The sequence below is a fragment of the Sus scrofa genome, chromosome 7 (genome assembly GCF_054392235.1).
Source record: "Sus scrofa isolate SSC_HxYL_T2T_F1_AM1 chromosome 7, Sscrofa_HxYL_maternal_Yorkshire_Landrace_v2.0, whole genome shotgun sequence".
NCBI lineage: Eukaryota > Metazoa > Chordata > Mammalia > Artiodactyla > Suidae > Sus > Sus scrofa.
In genome coordinates, this window is record NC_139389.1 from 97,138,759 (window position 1) to 97,156,223 (window position 17,465).

The 17,465-nt window shown below is 39.1% G+C and overlaps 1 protein-coding gene across 13 annotated transcripts in view; it reads right to left on the reverse strand.

Annotated features, from left to right (window-relative positions):
- CHD2 (chromodomain helicase DNA binding protein 2) overlaps positions 1–17,465 on the reverse strand; it is a 127,183-nt gene that overhangs the window by 107,938 nt on the left and 1,780 nt on the right. For 5 of the 13 annotated variants that reach the window (XR_014810935.1, XR_014810933.1, XR_014810932.1 and 2 more), the window contains exon 3: positions 14,532–17,394. The exons of the other annotated variants lie outside the window; for them this stretch is intronic. Coding sequence is in view for 2 of the 5 variants with exons in the window: in XM_084969364.1 (XP_084825490.1) it covers positions 14,532–14,632 (101 nt within the window). In the remaining 3 variants the exon portion in view is untranslated. The remainder of the gene's footprint in view (positions 1–14,531; positions 17,395–17,465) is intronic. 13 annotated transcript variants of the gene reach the window in all.

Consider the following 17,465-nt stretch of genomic DNA (forward strand, 5'->3'; position numbering starts at 1 on the left):
TCCAATTTGACCCCTTAGCCTCAGAATTTCCATATGCCACACATGCAGCCCTAAAAAAGCAAACAAAAAAGAAGGGAAGCAGGTAGCTCATTCAACTCTTCTAATTAAAAAATATCTTTTCAGGAGTTCCCGTCGTGGCACAGTGGTTAACGAATCCGACTAGGAACCATGAGGTTTCGGGTTCGGTCCCTGCCCTTGCTCAGCAGGTTAACCATCCGGCGTTGCCGTGAGCTGTGGTGTAGGTCACAGACATGGCTCAGATCCTGCGTTGCTGTGGCTATGGTGTAGGCCAGTGGCTACAGCTCCTATTCGACCCCTAGCCTGGGAACCTCCATATGCCACGGGAGCGGCCCAAAGAAATAGCAAAAAAGACAAAAATAAAAAAATAAAAAATATCTTTTCATTTAGGAGAGGCAGAGCAGAGGTGGCAAGAAGCAACCCAGAACAACAGAAAAGTCCTTGAGTTTAGCAACCAGAAGATAAAAGACATACGGCATGAACCAGTTTAAAAAAAAAAAAAAGAGAGAGAGAGAGAAGGCTTTATATTCACCACCACTCTCCCTTCTAAACTAGAAACGAGGTCAATCACTTGACAAATGTATCCACAGAATGAACAGAACTATACACTGGGAACTGGGATTGACCCAAATACCCCATATGATCCGCAGCAAGCACAATACAGTAGAGGAACCCTTAGGTAAGGTGAAGAAGCAATGACAATAAACGGAGGAGGAGGTTGTCTACCTTGGGAGGGGAGCAGAAGGGGAAGTCCATTTTGAATTGCCTGATCATCTAATAGCAATATGCTGAGTGCCTTGTATATGTTTATTTTGCTTACTCCCCAGAACAACCCTTTGAGGCATTATTATCCCCTCGTGAAGAACAAAAAAATTGAGAAGTCTTACATAACCTAGTTAATGACAAAACCAGAAAGTGCTGTTGGGGGGAGAGCGTAGGGTCTCCACCTCAGGTGTGGCTCTGCAAAGCTCATGTCCTATTTTACTGTAGGAGTTCAAAGCCTTAGAGATTCAGAAAATAAATCTTATCCCCATTACACAGAGTCCAAAACCAGTCAGGCACCCGTGTAACAGTGACTCGGCACCGTCAAGGCATCATTACACTCCCTGGGCCCTTTGCACACTGAAGCAGACTAGTCCAGCTGACTAAGGCATCTTCAGTCACTTACCCACCTTGGTGGTTACCAGGCAAGAGGGAAAAGAGGAAGGGTGGACAGCAGTTAAAGTGCAGGCTGTCAGATCATCTCAGGCCTGTGCCACCTTTCAACCTGTGCCATCCTCTGTGACATTACCTGTACATAGGGTCATGAGGGCATCAAAGCTTTGAAAGCAGCACCCTATAAATGCCAAAGCCTTACCCAAACGTTAGAAATTTTAGAATTTTACACCCAAGCCCAGATTCCTCTTCTAACACAGAGCTCTTTCCAGCTAGCACCCACTGGAGTCAGTACCACGCAATTCATGGCACCAGCAGGAATGTATTAATCACCTGGCCTCCACCACTTGCTCACAGACGGAAAGGCACAGAGGCAATTCCAGACTGCCCTTGTTAGTAAGGGATTTAGAAAGGACACTCAGCTAGAAAGGGGTGTTGCGGGGTATACCTAGAAAAAGCATTTGCATAGCCAAGGCGGCTCAGTGCTTAAAGAAGCCTGAAAGAGCAGGAAGCTAGAGCTGGCCACCACCTCCCAGCTACCCTACCACCACCCAACCTTGGCATACCCCATGAAACCTGGCCCCCTCGACTTCTCAAGACTCATGCCTTAACCACTCCTTTCCCTCATCCCCAATGCTCCAGCCCTACTTCACCACCACAGAGTAAGTCCCAGCACTGCTCAGCTCTAACCTCTGCTTATGCATCAAGCTAAATACCCAAAGCCTCAGATACCACACCTTCTCTAGGAAAACATCTTGCATTCCAACCCTAAACTTGGTGCTGATTAATATTTGCATAAGACACAGAGACTGCACAGCTTCTCTGCCGTAGCAATTACTAAAGCTAGGAATGGGAAACAGGCCAATTCATCTCCATCTAAGCTTCAACCATCATGTTCTGCTGCCTCTCCTCACTTTTATCAATGACACATATCTTGGCCTGGAAGAGACTCCAAAGCTCTAGCTGTTCACATCTATATTACTTTGCCTCTGTGTCCCATTGTGTAATTCAGTCACTTGTCAATCTCCCTAGGCCTTGACAGCTAAGCTTAACATAGCTTCATCTATGTTCCCTGAGCTGGAGAAAGCAATGGACAGGGAGACTTAATGACTTTGCCAGAATATGCAATCTTTTTGAAATCCTTATGAAGGTTTTGACTATTATAATGTGTAACTCCAGACAAGAGGTTAAGGCTGGAATCCCATCTGGCTGCTTCGGCAATCACCACCAACTCAAAACTGTTACAGAACCACAATACGGTCTATATCCACCCGGGAAATATAAAACATTCCAACAACAAACAAATGGAAAATCTCCAACCACGACTTAAAGAGACAGAAAAGAAAGCCACAAAAGGTAGCATTAGGTCACTGAAGATAACTTAAACAGTCTAGTTGGCTAGAAATTCTTTTGAGCGTTTTGTCCTAAAAAAACAGTAACCATTGCAATGGAAACATCCAGGGCCAATACCCACATCATGGTACATGTACATACATGAATCTCACTCTCTTTGAATTGCCTCACAGTATGAATAAATTACATTGTATTTAAACTGTCCCCTATTAGTAATAGGACATTTAGGTTATTTTTAAGCTTTTCCCTTAACCAATAAACTACAAATATCCTTAATACACTTCCTATCTCTATATTTCAGTAGAAAATTCAGATTTCCAAAATGTTCTCTATAACCAATAAAACTATAAATCTTTGAATATACCTTCAAGTGTAGCTCTGAACTTGTGTTTGTGTAAGAAAGTTTAACAATACCTTTTAGGTGAAAAATGCATCCATGTTTCTATCCATACATATCTACTTGCATAAATGCATTTTTTTGATAGAACATCCATTTTATTGCTTTCATTACACATGTGGTCTCAGAGGTATTCACAAACTACCATGGTATTTATAATTACACAGGGTGTCTAAGAAACATTTCTCAACATTAAACAATTCATTTTGCTCCTATATTTTTGTATGTATGGATCTAGACATGATGTGTGTGAAACAGGATACTAATTCTATGCTTTACTGACAATGGATGTTAAACAAATGCAGCTGCTTTTTTAAATTTTTTTTATTATACTTGATAATAAATCCATTTTAATTTTTTTTAACTTCTTTTTTTTTGTCTTTTTGCCATTTCTTAGGCCGCTCCCATGACATATGGAGATTCCCAGGCTAGGGGTCAAATCGGAGCTGTAGCCCCTGGCCTGCGCCAGAGCCACAGCAACGCGGGATCCGAGCCGCATCTGCAACCTATACCACAGCTCATAGCAACACCGGATCCTCAACCCACTGAGCAAGGGCAGGGATCAAACCCGCAACCTCATGGTTCCTAGTCGGATTCATTAACCACTGAGCCACAAAAGGAACTCTAATAAATCCATTTTAATCAACAAATTGCTAACAGCGGTTTACTCTGTTAGATGTCTGAAGTATACTACTGGATTTCACGAATTATTCATTTCCCAAAAAACTACTAACTATGAGGAGTTCCCTTCATGGCTCAGCAGTTAACAAACCCAACTAGTATCCATGAGGAAGCGGGTTCCATCCCTGGCCTCGCTCAGTGTGTTAAAGATCCAGTGTTGCCGTGAGCTGTGGTGTAGGTCGCAGACTTGGCTCAGATCTACATTGCTGCGCCTGTGGTTAGGCCGGCAGCTAGAGCTCCAATGCATCCCCTAGGCTGGGAACCTCCATATGCCACGGGTGCGGCCCTAAAAGGACAAAATAAAAAATAAAAATTATTAACTATGAAACCCAATAAAATATAAACACCAAATTTACAATTGTATTCTCCTCTGGAAACGTTTTAGGACAAAGGTGAGTGGTTGAGTTCACTGTTGTTCATCATGCAACTATTAATCTTTTCAATATTTCAAATGGTTCATTATAAACCCAACCGCAAGTGTCAAGCTGAAGGCAAGGGATGTTAAGTACCCCTTTCCTACACAAACTCAGCTAAAGATATGAATGAGAGTGAGACTAGGTGCTTTTTAATTATTTCTGAAACTAACAAGTCAGATTTAATACACTTAAAATAATACTCAGGAGAGAAAAATGTTTTTAAAAAAAGCCTTTCACTACTGTGGCTCTGGTTATGCTGTGGTGCAGGTTCAATCACTGGCCCAGGAACTTCTACATGCTGTGAGTGTGGCTAAAAATTAAATTTAAACAATAAAAAAGCTTTAATAAAGGCATAACTCAATTAATTTGCACACTTTTCCTGTAACTATTCCTAAATGTTGAAATGGAAAAAGACTATTTAAGGGAGCTCCCCCTGCGGCACAGTGGGTTAAGTATCCAGCGTTACTGCTAACTGCGACATGTCACAGATGCAGCTCAGATCCGGCATTGCTGTGGTTGTGGCATAGGCCTACAGCTACAGCTCTAATTCGACCCCTAGCCTGGGAACTTCTATGTGCCCCTGGTGATGCCACAAAAAGAAAAAAAAAAAAAAAAAATTTTTTTCAATTTTTTTTTTTTTAGATTCCAATAGAAAAATAAATGCTTATGCTAAAAAAGCCTTAAAAGCTTAACACTTCTTTTCATTTTCTGATAAAAATTTCAGTATCTCTTCAAAATCCTTTTTGAAATTGGCAAAAATGGAGTGGCTAAGTAGCTCTTACAATTGGACTCTGAGCAAGCAAGCAGCATTAAGAGCTGGTTCATTTTTAATCGCCATTTCCCATATAACCACAAGAGGGCAGCAGAGCAACACTTCACTAAAAAGCAAGCCTCTGGGTTCTCTGCCCAAGAGCTGCCATTTCAGCACTGACTGGGTAGTGTTTATTTTTCTAAATTTACAAAATGGCCGAACTACTTGATCAACCTTGTTTTTTGTTTGTTTTTAAGTGGTGGTGGGCTAAAACAATATCTGGTAAAGAGGCAAAGCATTCTACACTGGAATTTCATAAAATTTATTTCCAAACTATGTTCTATCAATAATAAAATAGCTAATATTTATGGAGCACTTCTGAGACATATACAATCATTCTCCTCTAATCCTTAAAACAATCCTTTAAGACAAATTATCCTCATTTTACAGAAGAGACTTGGCCCAAGTGCTGTATATCATCCCCCACCCCACAGCCTGAATTATGAAATCCACCCTATCAACCTCTAAGTGATATTGCTGTCCCTGTCATACTAATCAGTTAAACAGATTATTAAACCACCCAACAAGAGATTAAGGCCAGACTGGACTGAATCTTTCAAAGAGTGGTGCAGGACAAGCCCTTTTCAATCACTTCTAAATGTCTTAAGAGGATAGAAAGGCAAAGATGATTAAGTCACAAGCTATTTATTGATTTAAAAAATACTAATGTAGTTCCTTGGATAAATCAAACTGCATCTTTAAATCCTCCACCTCTAGTTCAAGTCTCATGATTCTGAAGAATAAGCTACATTTTAATCAAGTTTCAAAGACAAGAGACTGAGAAGAGAAATTTCAATGTATGCACAATGAAGGGCTCATACAACAACATATGAAGAATTACATCAAAGAAAAATCCAATTTAAAAACTATGCAAAAGATGGAGTTGCACCGTGACTCAGCAGTAAGGAAAGGGACCAGGATCCATGAGGATGCAGGTTTGATCCCTGACCTCACTCAGTGGGTTAAGGATCCACCATTGCCGTGCCATGAGCTGTGGCGTAGGTCTCAGATGCGGCTCGGATCCCAGCTGCTGTAGCTGTGGTGTAGGTCAGCAACTATAGATCTGATTCAACCCCTAGCCTGGGAACTTCCATATGCCGCACGTGCAGCCCTAAAAAGAAAAAAAAAGAAAGAAAGAAAATGGATATGCAATTACAAAAACCTGCAATAGCCAATAAACATGTGAAAAGGTAAGTAAATCTCACTGGTAATTTGTAAGTGTATTTATAAGAGATTATTTTACACTTGTGTGCTTTGCAGAAACTAAAAAGGCTGGTAACATTAAAGGATGGTGAGAAAGTACAGAAAATAGTACTCATATACCATTATTGAAAAAGTAATCAAGAATTCTCCTATGGCACAGCAAGTTAGGATCTGGCATTGTCACTACAGCAGCACAGGTTCAATCCCTGGCCTGGGAGCTTCCATGTGCCACAGGCACAGCCAAAAAAAAAGTAATCCAAAAAAAAAAAAAAAGAAGAAGAAGAAGAAATAATTGGTAGAAATTTTGGAAGTACTTAGGCACTATCCAGTATACCTAAAAATATGCATATGAATCACGTGATTCAATCAGTGGGTATATAACCTAAACAAATTATCAAACCTGGGCAGGAGATGGGAGTATCAAAATGTGCAGAGCTCAGCTCATAAGATAAAAAAGGGAAATAACCTAAATGTTCATGTATGAAAATGCAAAAATAAATGTGAAATATTCATACTATTAAATTAACTACAACAGTTAAAACTAGGGACAAATTAGATCTATAAATATCAATACGACAATTTCAAAAAATATGCTTTCATATTTTTAAAACACAAAATACATTGCATGAACCATGCACGTTTTTAAAATGTCAAGGTTTTTAAATGCCAAGCTTACAAACATGACTAGGGAAAAGGACTAAATAGGGTTTTAACTCTGACTTGTTTAAAACAATTTCATGGCAGAATTGATCAGTACTCTGGAGCAGACCTTCCTAGGATTCAGCAATTCTTTTGGAAATTACTGTAATACCAGAAGCCCTAAAGATCCCCCTTCAGAAAAAGGACATGCCTACAACACAACGCACACAAAAATGCTGCTTACAGGGGTTCCTATCGTAACTCAGCGGAAACAAATCTGACTAGTATCCGTGAGGTGCCAGGTTCGATCCCTGGTCTAGCTCAGGGGGTTAAGGGTCCACTGTTGCCATGAGCTGTGGTGTAGATCGCAGACGAAGCTTGGATCTGGCATTGTTGTGGCTGTGGTGTAGGCCGAAGCTGCAGCTCTGATTCAGCCCCTAGCCTGGGACTCTCCATATGCCACGTGAGCAGCCCTAAAAAGACAAAAAAAAAAAAAAAAAAAAAAAAAAAAAGCTACTTACACTTTCATTATATAAAGGGTTAAGTCCCAACAGTACCCCCAAGATTAAGAGATCCGGTGACAAAGGAGGGCAAAAACAATCTATCTTTAATAAGCATGTTTCTAAAATTCTCCATTGGTCCCAGGCAGAAGAAATCTTAACCCTTTTTTTTGGCCGCAGCCGCAGCACTCAGAAATTCTTAGGCCAGGGATGGATCCTGTACCACAGCAGTGACCCAAGCAGCTGCAGTGACAAGGCCGGATCCTTATCCTGCTGCTCCACACGAGAACTCCCTGAGTCACCTTTATCTTTATCACGCTACTTCTGCTCCCCAATAACCAATAAACATTTCAGTCCTCAACAGCTTATGAAGCACCAAAGAAATGGAACTCAGGCATACATATCACTAAGGAAAAGAAGACTGGATAAGGGACAAATTAAATATCTATCTTGCATAAACAAGCTGAGCTTCTTGCCCAAGATTCTACAGCTAAAAAGAAATAGAAAAAGAGACCCAAATCCCTTACTTCCCACATCTACCTCAGGTAAGAATCAAGGGAAATGGTTGTTCAACATACAGATTCCTGGGCACCAACCACCCTACAACGACTGAACTCAAACTTTAGGGCAAAAAGCCTGGAAATAAGTTTAACAAGCACCCCAGCTGACTCTGAGCAAGTAAATTTGGGGTCTTAGATGCATATAAAAAGCTAAATTCAAAGGGAACAGACTTTTTAATCAAGTAAGGGAAATGGAAAACTACAAGAATGTGACCCATCCCTTCCCTCAAAATGACGACCCATCAGCCATACACTGCCTCCATCTGAATGTCAAATAATCTACGTTGGAACTGAAGACACCTTCTAATTTTTTAAGATTTTCAACACTCACCACACTCAAGAACTACTTCCCTAGAGGGGGCATGTCTATAGAACCATTCCCAATGCAGGCTTTGCAAGAGACTGCACCTGGAGGATTTCTGGCAATGCTAACTATCTCCCCTCCCCTCCGACTAAGATCCAACCAATATGGGCCTGAATTTTTTTAATTCACAAGTGATTCTGATGCAAAGCCTATTTGGGAACTAAGTTTACAACAACAAAAAACAAAAATTAGAAGCAAAGCCCAGTCTCTACAAATTGTCCCCAAATCCAAAAGGCATGTGTGGCGCTGGGGTCAGTCCAACTGGACATGGAAAAGGCTCTCCCGTCTCCAGCACCCATCCACCACCACCCACCTTTCCTCACACCGTTCCATGCTGTTTCCCCGACCACCAGAGGAATCACTTTGTGGATACAATTTAACTTGAATTTTTTTTTAACTTGAATTGTTTGATGTAAAATTATGGCCTTTTGAAAAGCAATGTGTCTCTGGTATCAATCACACCAGTGATTTTCAGTGGTTGGTTTCTCTAAAATGCAGCAATTTTTAGATAGAGTACAGAATTACTCTACATTTTTACTACTGTCCCCGATCACCTATATAGTTTCCTCCTACCCATCTAATCCTGGGGCCCAACAACGTGTGAACCCAATTCTACCCTTTATTCCCCCTTGTGGCTCAGTTTTCTCATCTACAAAAGAGGGGTGATAATAATACCTATTTCACAGACTTGATGTGAGGATGACTCAAATTAGCACATACCAAAGACTTAGAACAAGTTACAGGCTCGAAGCAGGCACTATAAATGTTAGCTATTATTGAATCTTTCCAAATCAAGTCACCTCAGTTTTCACCAAAACATCTCTCAATCATTTCATCTATGGGTTTGATATTTAATTGAAATATAAAACTATAAGCAAAACCACCATAGCCAGTTGCAAGAAGTAACTATAAATCCTTGCTGGGCATACAATTCAACTAAAGGAATGGAAAGACAAGGCTATGAAGCAGCTCAGCAGGACACAGGACCACCACAGAAGTTCAAAGGAAGAAAGCTCTTTGACACTTAACTTGGGAAGGTGGTTAATGTAAAGAGGCCACTAAGCATTTCTTGCTACACTAACCCTCACACTCAAAAAAAATATACACTCAAAACCCATTAAAACAGTGCCTGACAGAGTAAACACTCAATAAAATGTAAATCTACTCTGGTATTTTTCTATAAAATGTTCACATGTTATCTTCCTTCACAATTAAATCCCAAATGAAAGATTACCAGCCACTGCTGGACTTAGAAATAACGCATACAAAATGCAATATCCCGTAGAGCACAGGGAAATGTGTGTGATTGGGTCACTTTGTTGTACAACAGAACTTGACGAAACACTGTAAATCAATTATACTTTAATTAAAAAAAAGAAAAAATGCAATTATCCCGAGGCTTATTTTTATATTCTAGTCTCCTATTTTGTTTTTTTAACTGGTTGCAACTCACAACCCACCAACAGGTGACAAAAAGCACTCTAAATAACTGCTTCACAGCACAGCCAAGGGCCACTGCTCTAACCCTAGGTTTTAGACAGTTACCTTTATCAGCTAGAGAGAAAAGGAATTATGAATGGAATGTAACTGCGTTCAAAGTTAATTCTGGAATCCAAACTTTTGGAGGTCTCTAAAAAGAATTTAAATAGGTAATTACAATACAGAAGAGAGAGCACTAGAATTTAAAGCAACTGGGGATGAAAAAAATACACTAGAATACACATTTTAAAGCTATGCTACAGTGGGATCTGGCATATCATTTAATACTTTAACTCTTCTTCTTCCATCAAGCATACAATTTATCCCTCCCCCTTATCAACATCCCCCACCCCCACCCCCCTTGCTTCCAGAGCTCCAAACTCAAGCTGCCCTTAAAGGGTCACTGAGAAAATGAGACAGGCAATGGAGAGATGAACGGTTAAAAAAGATTATTACAACTGCTCCATCAGAATATTTGAAACACATGGGGACGCATGCAAACATATGGAAACACATGCAGATTTGAAACACATGGAGAGCTTTTAAAAATCAATCATAGGGGTTGGGCTGGACGTGGGTATTTTTAGAAGCTCTCCAAAGTCTGAGTAGAAACAAAAAATAGAACTCAATAGAACTCATAAACCAAGAGCAAAGGAAATGATGGAAGCAGAGGAAACCAAAAACACAAGTTTTGATACTATAGTTCTAAAAGAATAAACTGGACAGTAGGCATTATGTCCTATCAAATATATAGTGCTGTGGTGAAGAGTGATTAGCAAAAGCAAGCTACAGCCAATTAATTATTTGTTGTAAATATTACTGCAGTTACATCTAAAGAGCACGGCACCTTGGTATTACTTATCCACTCCTATACAGCTTGAGGGAAATGGGGCAGAGGGTAAACCAGGGCAATAGTTACCAGCTCCAGGAGGAGGAAAAAAGGCATCTACTCAGAATGACTGCCAAGAGGAAGGCTATGACTCACACAAGCAGCTGTTCTAGTCCAGAAAGAATCATGTGCTCCCTTCAAAAGGCTGGGTTTCTCAAAAAAAAAAAAAAATCTAGGATTAACTACAAAATACACCCAAAGTTTTAACTATCTAAAAGAGGGCTTGGGGAGTTCCCATCGTAGCAGTTAACAAATCTGACTAGGAACCATGAGGTTGCGGGTTCGATCCCTGCCCTTGCTCAGTGGGTTAAGGATCCGGCATTGCCGTGAGCTGTGGTGTAGGTCGAAGACGCAGCTCGGATCCCGCGTTGCTGTGGCTCTGGCGTAGGCTGGCAGCTACAGCTCCGACTCGACCCCTAGCCTGGGAAACTCCATATGCCGCAGGAGCGGCCCAAGAAATGGCAAAAAGACCAAAAAAAAAGAGGGCTTGCTTTCCAAAATCATTTTAACAAATGTCTCTCCTAACTGGCCAAAAAAAAAAAAGGCCACTTTGGGAGGACAGGCCACCAGCCTTGGAACCTCAGGAGCAACCAGGCTCTTAAAGAGGGAGTTACAGCAGAAAAAGAAAGATGAAGCATTAGGAATAAAGTAGTACTACTAGAAGCCTGACATCTATTGAGTACTTTCACTGCAGTCTCTTCACTAAGCACTTTACAGGCATTATATAATACAATCTTCATAACCCAATGAAGATTGTCGTTATCCACATTTTAAAAATGAGAAAATTCCACATTCAACAATGTACTTCACTGGCCTAAACTGGGGGAAAAAAATTTCAATACTAAAGTAAATGCTGCACCAGTGCCTATCACTGTACACAGCTCTTGCCAGGGATGGAAGGAACAGGTAAAGGCTGCATAAATTACAAAGTAACTTGCTAGAACTGAATCCTAATATAAAATCAACACTATCTTTAGAATGCCTTAGCAGCTGCTTTTGTTCAACAATCTCATAAAGATGAGAGTAATCCCATTTTCTCCCAAACCATGGGGACCCTCCAGAAGCTATCACTAAAATAACAAAAATGGTGACTCTTAACCAAGAATATTAACATAATACTGTAAGTCAATCATACTTCAAAACTAACAGAAAAAGGGATCAGATTTGTAGACCAGAGGTAGGGTTGGGGAATGAGGAGGAGTGATGGGTGTGGGGGGAGGAGAAATTGAATGAAGGAAGTTAAAAGGTACAAATATTCCAGTTATAAAATAAGTACTACCAATGTTGTACTGGGGTACAACATGCTAAACATAATAAACCCTGCTGTGTGTTATATAGGAAAGTTGTTAAAAAGAGTAAGTCTTAAGAATTCTCATCGCAAATCTTTTTTAATTTTGCATCTATGAGATTATGTATGCTCACTAAATTTACTGTGGTAATCATTTCATGATGTATCAAACCATCATGCTGTCCACCTTAAACTTATGAAGGGCTGTATGTCAATTATATCTCAGTAAAACTGGAAGAGGAAAAAAAAGGTGCCCCTTAACCAAACATGTAAATGATAAAACGCTAAAATGGAACCGTTAAGAAATGCAGCATGAAGGCCTTTCATGCATCCACATTCTCCATAACTTATTTCACTGAGCAAAGCCTTCTCCTCCACCTCCAACATACCCAGTATAGTATAGGAACTTTTTAGAAGGGTCTCTGCCTCCAGACTTGCCCTATCAAGTTTAGACAGATCAGGGCAAGGTTAATGTGCTCCGACACAGCGCTAAATTACTGATAACAAAATAAACATACCACAGGCTCTATGGGCATTGGATGAATTTTGTCATATTTTGTTATTCTGGCCTTATATTCACAACACTAAAGTTCCAACGCACTCAGCAACTTTGGTGAAGTATGAATTTGAATTCAATGCCCAGTCAGACTGAAATGCAGAAGGCAATTATCCAGCTAAAATAACAAACATGGCCTAAGCTTAGTTGTTTTTACTTGTATACAAAATAACTCTTGAGTGATTAAAAAGAACACTGCTTCTTCCCTAAAGTGATCTTCTTCAAGAAAGCCAATTGAGTTCTACGGTTTAAAAAAAAAAAAAAAAAAAGCCGAAAGACCTTAAAAAATGATACTCACATGCAGAATAAATTTACCATGCCTGCTGTATATGACTGGGAACTGTATCTAGTCACTTATGATGGTGCAAGATGGAGAATAATGTAGAAAAAGAATGTATATACGCATGTGTGACAGGGTCATTTTGCTATACAGTAGAAAATTGGCACAGCACTGTAAACCAACTACAATGGAAAAAGTAAAAGTCGTTTAAAAAAATTTACCAGATGTTAGAGCAGTCACTTTTACATCAAGAACAAGGTTACTGTACACATTTTATGGGAGAAATGACAGAAGACTGGACAAAGGTGGTTTAAGGATCTCTTTCAGAATTGTCAGGGATTAGCAGTACATGGGAGGAGGAAAGGAAACCAACCAATTATAAAATCTGTGAATTTCAGCTACTGTCAGGTAAAACTCAACTGAACTTCCAGATTCATCTTTCAAAGCAATACTTGCTAGAAACTTTTATAGCTCAACTTCCTTATGATATAGTTTGCCCACCTTTCTGCAATTACTTAACTTTTACAAAAGACGTTACTCTCCAAAGAGCCAAATACCAATTGGAAACAGCAGGTTTTCAAAACAAGAATCCGAATAAAAGAGAATATTAATTAGCACTTTTCTTGTCATTTCATGCCATTCCGCACACAGAAGGAAAAAACCCATAGAAGGCTCAATGAACAGACTAATACTCTGGGTCTTTAAAAAGTTAACTGGCTCCAAGTGGCATGCAAACAATTCATGGATAAATTGCTATATAATAACATTCATTTTAACTCACACCTTAATGATTCCTCTATAACAGAGCAGTTTACATTCTGGAACAGGACCAGGATGTTACTTAATTGAAACACAAACTACAATGTTACTTAGTTCTATCCCACTTTTCATTTAGTGCATTTACCAAATAAAATAAAATTGTAATACAGCCAATCAGAATTCAATGTGAATACACAGAAAGAACTTTTGCTCTTGCTTTAGATACACTTTAGGAAGTTGCTCTTTAAAAGAAAATTGCTGTTAACATGTTAATGATCAAGTTCTATAAATATTTGTCCCTAAAGCTGTTAAATATTTCATCATGTATTTGAGCATATAATTTAAAAACCACTTACAGAATCTTTGATAAACAAGTCTACTAAAAAAACTGAAAGCCCAATTTCACCTAGTTTCAATAAACTATCCAAAGAATTCTTCATAAGGAACCAAAACTATTCGAAGCCTCAAAACCAATTGAAAGCGTTGTAGATTATATCCTCTGTAAACTTTATCCAAAAACTTACAATATGCCCAGGTAAACAGCTCTACCTACATTCGGGAGTTCCATCTCTCTCATACCATATTTTGCTCAATAAAAAATTTCTAAACTATTGCCAATTATATCAGCTCATTTCAGTCTGTTAAAAACACTCCAAAAGAGTTAAAAAAAAAAAAAAAAAAAAGCAAAACTTTCCACCAGAGTGCTACTGAGAAAACACCGAGAGGCTTTCCATCTTGCTTAAATTCGTATCTCGTGACCAAACTATAAAGTCAGTTAGTAAGCTACGTTTTTGGTTGTTTTTTTTTTTTTTTAAACCAGAAATCTTTGCAAGGATTTCCCAACAAAGCAGGACATAAGCTTCACCACAGCATTTTAACAAGTTTACTAGGACTAAATGAAAATTTCCAGAATGGGGAAATCTCAGGAGTTTCGCAAGATTTTGCCAAGTAATTCCACTATCAGCCCAAGTTTAGGGAGTCACTGTTCTTTAGCAAGTGCTGTTGACACCTAAAGAGTTGTTTTCCAACACCTTTTTGTATAGTAATGGACACCTATTGCAGTATCCTGTCGTTTAAGTTAACCTAACATTTACCGTTACTAAGCAGGTGAAAATCCCTAACCACTTTCTACTTAACTATCCCATTGTTAATCTTAAAAATAAGTCACTTAGCACATACTGACCTGAGTTTTTCTCCATCAAATGACAACTGAGAAAATGTTTGGTACCAAGTAAAAATGCACGGGGACAAGTTCAAGTAATCTTCCCTGTGTTTATGAGCCATGTACTAACCAACAATTAACACCCCTTACGTTTCAATTTAAATAAAAATATCTCTTAACAGAGAAACGCTTTCAGTCAATGGTAACAAACTCACTAATCTTCTTAGTGAACACAAAAGGGGGAAAAAAAAAAAAGGACCCGCTAGTATATGAGAAAGAAAGCGAAAAATGTAAAAACTGGCAGGTTTTCGATTTGAAGGTTTCCGATTAGTGCCTTTTACTTTCTCCAAAGGTAGAAGCTGCTTCTAAACGAGGAAAACCACTCCTAGGGATGGGAAAGGAATACACGCTGCAGGGTGGAGACCGCCACAAGGCGGGACAGAGGGCGCTGCAGGAGCGAAATTGCACAGAAAAAAGGCCGCCCGCCGGAAAGTCCCAAGTCCCTACCGGAGTTCCCTTCCCCGCCACCCCACCCCCAGGCCGGCGGCTAGCTAGGCGGAGAAAAGGAACGACCTACGCTGCGCACGCAGCCTGACGCCGCTGCGCACGCTCCCCGCTACGACGAGACGCTTGACGTCACTGGGCGGGACCTACCCGAGGGCCGCTGCTGTTGACCCACTGTTACCAGGCGCGCGCACAGCCAATCAGCACTCGGCGCCGGCGCCGGCCGGCCTTTGAACTCGGCTCGGCAACTTCCTGCTGTTTGGCGAGTACACAGTGCAATGCAGTATGTCTGTCAGCGCTGCGGCACAAAGGAACAGCCATTTTGTGACTGAGCTGGACCTGCACCAAGATGCCAGGGGTTGACGGAGCTGCAACCAGCGCTAACTACCGAGCTGCCCTTTATTTCAGTACCAAAGAGCCAAAAAGGGGGAGGGCGTGAGATGTTTTGGTATTTGAGGTTTCAATTCACTTTATTTTCAGTCTCCTCAAAAAATCCCGATTCTTAAGAATTACCAGCTTCATAAAATGGCTGCCACTTAAAAAACTGCCTGCTCCAGTACACAAGCAACTGCATTATGCCATTTCTAACTATTCCCAGCCTTTTAGAGTAAAAGATAAAGGGGTGATTAAAAAGATTTTGCCAGCACCTCAGGCTAGCAAAATAAACCTGGTTCACAGACAGAAGGGCTTGGAGAAATTTAAACAGTCTCAGTTCTTAGGATAAATTGAAAACGCAGCGTTCTAGAACGCAGAGCTCTTTGCACAGTTCCATTCTCATTCTCTTTCCATTCTTTGATATTACTTAAATTACCCCAAACTTTTAACTAGATAAGTGTATGGTATACATTTCTGTATGTGTCCATCACTGTAACTTTGTATAAGATATTTAGTAACTTTACAGACATAAAATATCTCTAAAATCATGTTTTTGAAAGTGAACTTACTAATCTTCAAAAACCATGATATACAAAGTATAACATTCTGCTTAAGCAATGATTTCAAAAGAATAACAAACTTACATAATGACTATTAAGCACTGCCATTATTTCTAAAAACAGGAAGATAACAGATTTATCTAAACTTAAATTCAATCCTTTCAGATCCTAAAGTAATTCACAGACCGAAAAGTTTACTCGACCTGAAAAACTCCACCCTTCCTCTCCTGTGGCTCAGGCTGCTGCAAAAGTGATTTTTGTAGTACTACCTAAACACTAGACTTTATGCCACAGAAACTAGGTCCTTAAGAGAAATTCGAATGGATTAAGGAACCAAGTACTTACTAGTTACCATAATAGTTACCTTAATTTTAGCTCACTAAAAATAACAGTCTCCTACAATAAAACACCACTAACATTCTATAGCTTTACAATTTTAAAAGGAAGTGATGTCATAATTATGTACATGTATTAAGGTATGCAATTTGAGATAAAAGTAATTTAAAACCCCACCTTCAAGTAGTCAGTCGCTCAAAATATTTTTCTGACACTCACCAGGTATATGAATCAAAATATACTTAACACATTTAAAAGTATAATGCATGCTTTTTGTTAAGCTGCAACCCCATTTCCAGTAGACAAATGCATGGCAACTTCCAGGTAGTTTTCCAGGTCAGAGCAAATTATTAAAAGGAATAGCAACACTGCTTATTCTTTTTAAATAGAAAGCGATCTGTTCAATGATGTTAACCACAAACCTTGCATGAGAAAGCCAAAACCCATGTGAGATATGCAAATCATACACTCAAGGGAGTACCAATTTTAGGTACTGAATTTTTAATAATTTGTCAAATATACCTGGGGGTTCCTATTTCTTCAAATCACCATTACTTCTCTGAAAAATCATTTTGGAATTAGTGGAGAAGTCCTAAAAAACCTAGGTAATTACAAGGGCAATTCAATTCCAGAGACAGCAATCCAAACAAGTGACAACTCAATTTGCAAAAGAATTTGGAAAGGTATTTTCAAAAGCAAGGGTCAAAATATTTAAAGTCATATAAAACAAAAATTCAACATTTGTAATAAACCATGTTCAAAACTTTCAGATTAACTAAGCTAGGAATAAGGTATATTATTTATATAAAATTATAAAAATAAAAGCAAAATTGGGGAAAAAATAAATCATAATTAAATTCATCAGTGCATGATTTAAAATTTGCAACATGACAATTCACAGAACACACTTCATGAATTCATATATACTTTAAAAATTAATATACATATCATACAACAAAATATCTTTTAGGCCTTTCATACAACAAAATATCTTAGAGATTTTATTACTTAGTCACTAATAAGGTGAATTCCAACAAATGTGAAACAAATCATGATCTGAACAAACAGTACATTTGTAAGCTTCAGAAGATAAAACATTCCAGGCGACTCTGTCGAAATAAATCAATAAATTTAAAGCAGCTACAACTAAAATGTGAGGATAAAATACATCTATCAACCA